This window comes from Pundamilia nyererei, unplaced genomic scaffold (assembly GCF_000239375.1).
Source record: "Pundamilia nyererei isolate P.nyererei 1_Seehausen unplaced genomic scaffold, PunNye1.0 scaffold00050, whole genome shotgun sequence".
Classification (NCBI taxonomy): Eukaryota; Metazoa; Chordata; class Actinopteri; order Cichliformes; family Cichlidae; genus Pundamilia; species Pundamilia nyererei.
Genome location: NW_005187451.1, coordinates 2,328,511 through 2,333,897, shown reverse-complemented (window position 1 = coordinate 2,333,897; position 5,387 = coordinate 2,328,511). Strand labels below are relative to the sequence as shown.

Genomic DNA, 5,387 nt, shown 5'->3' with positions numbered 1-5,387 from the left:
TGCATACCACACACACACACACACACACACACACAGACACACACACACACACACACACACACACACACACACACACACACACACACAGGCGAGAGCAGCTTTACAATAACAGAAAAAGCCTTTGTCCTCGTCGTGCGGTTTGTTATTTGTTCGACTTCTTCATGAATTCATTAAAAATATCGTTCTTGTACTTTTCCCTCCTCAGCTCTATCCTCAGTCCACTCCACTGAGATCGTCACTGCAGTGGCTTCTTCTCCGTCATGGCAAAGTTAATTACATCTGTAAAAACACTGTGTCAACATGCAATTACATGGGAATTAAATGATAATAGTCTTTGCCGGAGCGCAATTATGCAAAGAAAATGCCTTTTTTTTTTTCTTTTCGTGGGTTTGCTGTCCTCATTTATGTGCGCTGTGATAGGAGAAATCCACCTATGAAAATATCAAAAAGTGCTAAACTTTTGGATAATTATAGGCACATCAGTAACATATTTGTGTGGGCAGATGAGACTATAAAATTTGTTATTCTGGCATAGAGCAGCTCAGTGTGAAGTGTGAGAATGAATGAAAATGCTGCCTCAAAAAATCTGTGTTCACTTCAAAGATCGGCTAATTTTTTTTCCCTCTCCATCAAACTTGATAGATAAAAAATAAAAACAGTTCTGCAGCGATCCATAGAATTTATGATTTTTATTTAAAGAGGGCAGAGCAAGTCCGGGTTATCTGAACGACGGCAACTCACACATATTCTCTTTATTTTGATGTATTTGTGAAGAGCAGTTTTTAGTAACCTCGCTGCTTATTTATGGAAATTGTGTTCGATGTTCCTTTAATAAAAATTTAAAAACCTGTAAAGATGCTTTGAAGGTTCAGGATTCATCTTAGTGAAATACAAATGTAGAAAACATTTTGGGAGGAATAAGACTAAAGACACTTCACAGAGCGTGTGTTACCTGAGCAGACATATGCAGACCCGGCAGCCTTGGGTGAGTCGGCAGAAACCAAACCTCTGCTTGCTGTCGATGTCCGTCAGCACAAAGGTGAAATTCTGCCCCACCTGACTCTGGGAGACCCTGGGCGACAAAACGAGGGACACGTGCTGTGCACGCTCACAAAAACCTCACAAGTGTTTAAAACGAAAACACACACATTTAAGAAGCAGCACAACAAAACACAATTAGATGTAACTGGCCCAGAAAGAAGGCCTCATTCAAAAAGGAAAACTCCCCACGAGCTAAATCTCCAGTCAAGCTCCAAATCTGATGTCACATATTTCGAGTATGACTGGTACAAAAGAAAAAAACAGTGAAAAGCTTTTCCAACCCCGAGGTAAATTCCAGTAAAGCTCAGTGCACGCCTTCAACACTAGATGGCAGCAGCTCAGCTTCAGTAAAAATACCAAGGAGCCCTCCCTCCCTCTCTCTCCTTTCTGTCTTTAAAAATGGGAGTTTTTACCGTGTCACTTACTAAAAATAAGAGCTGTGCTGCTCTCAGGCTGCTGATCTGATTGGACCTACAGTCCGTACAGAAACACGCTCCCTTATATTCTCAACTTTGGCCACATCTGCACTCACAGGAAATCTCACTAACCACAACTGCATCGTGTGGGCCTGTCGCTGATGACCTCATCAGCAGCATCACTAATAAAACCTGTGGCTTCATCATTAATATGACGATCGCAGCATTCATTTCTTGGTTTGTTTTTCTTGCTTTTCAGTTTTTAAGCCGGTGAGCTGGCGTGGACGTCATCAAGTAGTAGCTTATAGCTCCTCGTGGTATGTGCAGAGGACGTGTGCTGCAGGTGAAAGTGAGCTGCGCTGCTTAAATAAAACGAGGAATCGTACCTTTCCACGTCAAAGGGAAAGCAGAACTTTGGTATCGTCTGAAGGACCTCCTGCAAAAACAGAACAGAGTAGAAGGCACATCTTTAGACGCACACACACAGTCGTCACTGATGAAACCCATTAAAATCGTGTTTCCATATGAAAGTCTCCGGGGCTTCCGCTAAACGAGTGCCATCAACTGGCTGAACAAAATGGGGATTAATGTTGAATGTTACTGATAGCAACCTGACAAAATCTCCACATCCCAAACACTGCAGCCTGAATGCACTTAATCCAAACGAATGGGCAATATAAAGCACTTCATTTGGCAGAACAGAGAGGAGTTCCCCCTTTTTCCCTCTCGCTGTCTTTTACAGGGACGGCGAGGGATCCTCCATCCACAGCTTGAATAATTAGCAGTTAATAAGTTCATCGATTATCAGGTGCCAACGGGAGATAAAAGGACGAGAAAGGAAAGAAAGAAGAGAGGAGAAAGAGAGGGTGGTGGTGGTGGAGGGGGGGGGGCACGAAGGCTATGGTAGCAGATTGTAGTGACAATAGGCTAAGCAGCTCTGTGGGGTTAAGAAGTAGGAAGGGGGTTACAAGCCTTCAGGGCTTTACCTCCAAACACCTCCCTTGTGACTTAGGGGAGTGTGGAGGGGGTGGGTGGGGCGGGGGCACCTTTCCACCAGCGGCATATGGATTTAGACAGAGAGCAGGAACAGAGCGGCGCACCATATGGGTGAGCCACTCCAGACCGGCCACAGAGCCGCCGAGCGTCCCCGCTCTGCCTGCTAACCTGGCGCCAGGTCGCTCTCTCGGCTTCGGCCAGATTCTGCCAGGCTCTGAGGCTGATCCCGGGGACTGGGTGGCCCTCTGCTATGCTCTGGCCTCTCTTGCCGTCTCCCCCTCGCTCCCTTTCTTTTGCTTGCCAGGCCGGGCCACTGAGCCCGTGGTCTGTGTCTTCTTTGTGATTGGACGCGTCCGAGCTGAGAGCGATGCTGCTGCGACTCCATTTCTCCCTCCCCGCCTCGCCTAGAGACCGCTCGGACGACAGGTTGGGTATCTGTGCTTCTGCAGGGAGCAGTCGCTGACCCCCCCCCATCAAAACTTAAACTTGCCACCTGGCACAGCACAAACACTCCCACAGCTACAATGAGCTGAACGGGCGTGCGTTTTGAGAGGACGACCTACGTGAGCGGCTGCTTCCAGGGTGGTTAAGACTCCACATTTCTGTGTGTGTGTGTGTGTGTGTGTGTGTGTGTGTGTGTGTGTGTGTGTGTGTGTTTAACTGTGCTATATGTTTGTATTTGCCCACATATGGAGGATGAGGGGAGGGGCTGAGGGCGAGGCACGGTGGGTGGGAAGTGGTTGTTTTTACTCATCAGGATCTGTGATAAAATCGAGAACTCAGCAAAGACGAAGGGCTCAGTGGCAGTGAGGTCTGTGTGTGTGTGTGTGTGTGTGCACACACGTGTGTACGCACACGTGCGTTACCGTCTCTGGGTGTGCGCGGCTGTAAAACTGTCACACACATCAGAGCTGCCATCGCTGTATGTGCTTGCTGCTATTATTAACCACTAACGTACGCACACCAATATGTTGCAGAGAGCCCTCCCAGGCGCACCGCATATGGCACACACAGCCAAACAGACACACACACGCGGGCAAAGACACACACGTTCTCCTGCAAATAAAAACATTCCACTTGCCAGATTTCTGAGCCGTCGCAGCCCCGCCCACACCAGGTATCTGTGTTTGAGTGGCAGCTGAGGGGTTGCTGCGACTCTGATCTCACGCAGGACCACGAGGAAGTGATGCGTCTGTGCGTGTGTGATATGACATAAAAGCAGCAGGCATGTTCTCGCTCCCCTCTATCTTTATATATATCCATCGCTCTCTCATATATATTCATTAAGTCTCAGACAGCATGGAGACACTGCTGCTGTCTTTAGCATTTACACCGAGTGGACAGCCGAGGATTGTGCGGCACATCCTGAAATATGGTTTCTGATGTCAGAGAAGAAGTCGTCTCACCTTTTTCAATCATACATGTATTTTAACATTCATCTGTTGTTTTCCAATAATTGATTTGCTCTTTATTCCAACCAGTTTGTCATGAGGTGGCAGCAGTTTGCACACAGTCCAAATCCGAAAGATTTTCTGGTTAGAAGAATGTTTGTTGTGCTCATTAAAATAAGAGCTTAGCTGCTCGCTTTAGCCGACAGTCAGTGAATTGGTGCACGTCCATTCAGGCTTCAGTTCGATACGCCGGTGTAACTCTGACTCGTTAGCACCGATGGTCACTTCTGTCAATGACACCATCTCGTCCCTCGTGCAGAAAGTATTAAATATAGAAACATTTTTTGATAAGTGTCCCTTTAAACTGTCATTTAGGTAACTGTGGTAACCATAGCCACACATTTCTGCCTCCATCTGCAAACAAAGTAAATGGATGTTTTCTTCATGAAAACTGTCATGTTAAATATTAGGGGCGGGACTTTCGAACATCTTTTGCTTTTAAGGCTCATTTTGTGTGAAATTTTTTATTTATGTTTGTTTTGTTGAAATCGTTTGAAACAGACGAGGAATCGGTGTCCCCACTGTAGAGGATATTCTGCAGATTCCACTATCAGAAGTCTTCACTTGGACAGTCTAGCTGGCTGGGAACCAAAAGAAATAAGAGGAGGAAAATGCACCGTGTGCGTGCGAGTGTGTGTTTGAATCGACCCTTTATGCCGAGCCCAACAGTGTTGCTGTTCCAATATTTCTTTCTGTTTTAACCAAAGAAATCGACTGCTTGTATGTGATTTTCAGCTCGCAATCTTCCTTTGCCTCATCTGTCAGTCTGTATTTCTTCTTCCTACATCATACCTGCATTACAGGGAACTAAGGCATCTGCAGCTCTCTCACCATGACTGGGCCCTATACCACAGGGATATCTAAACACCAACGGCACAAAGGGGATGTTCTGCCACAGTTTCTTAGTACACTAAGCACACACGTGCGCAACCGCACACACATGTAGACACCCCCACTTGCCATTTTCCCAAGACAAAAGAAAAAGAGGCAGCTAATATATTTGCAGCTTTGCGAGAGGGGGAGGCGGGTGTGAGGGAAGAATCTGCTGCTAGGCTGGGCTTGGCAGACACTGCTGTGTGTGTCTGTGTGTGCGTGTCTGTGTGTGTGTCTGTGTGCGCTGTTTATCGTGAGTGGAGACAGGGGTATCACTCAGTGAGACAGAATGCTCTGGGTTCCCCCAGCGGACGAGCGCGCTATCACTGCACCACAACACTACAACAGCGCGCAGCAGCACTGTGCAGCTTTGCACTGCAGCCCCACAGAACAGCGCGGTACAGGAGGGAAGAGCAACAAACTTTGAGAGCAGGGCGACACTCTTACATTTCTACTTTAAAAAAAACAGACCTAAACTTCTCTTTTATTCCAGCTCTACCCTAATTTCTTTAGAAGTAATTGTAGCTATATATGGCTGAGCAAAACACTGGGGGCTGAGAGGTTTGATGTGGAACAGATCACAATGTGTGGGCCTGGCTGTCACACACAC

At 46.8% G+C, this 5,387-nt stretch overlaps 1 protein-coding gene across 2 annotated transcripts in view; it reads right to left on the bottom strand.

Annotated features, from left to right (window-relative positions):
* The window catches only part of dennd1b (DENN/MADD domain containing 1B), a 93,231-nt gene that overhangs the window by 54,261 nt on the left and 33,583 nt on the right, over positions 1-5,387 (bottom strand). For both annotated transcript variants that reach the window (XM_005733176.1, XM_005733177.1), the window contains exons 4-5: positions 1,844-1,893; positions 953-1,072 (exon numbers count right to left, since the gene is read on the bottom strand). In XM_005733176.1, coding sequence (XP_005733233.1) covers positions 953-1,072; positions 1,844-1,893 — 170 coding nt within the window. The remainder of the gene's footprint in view (positions 1-952; positions 1,073-1,843; positions 1,894-5,387) is intronic.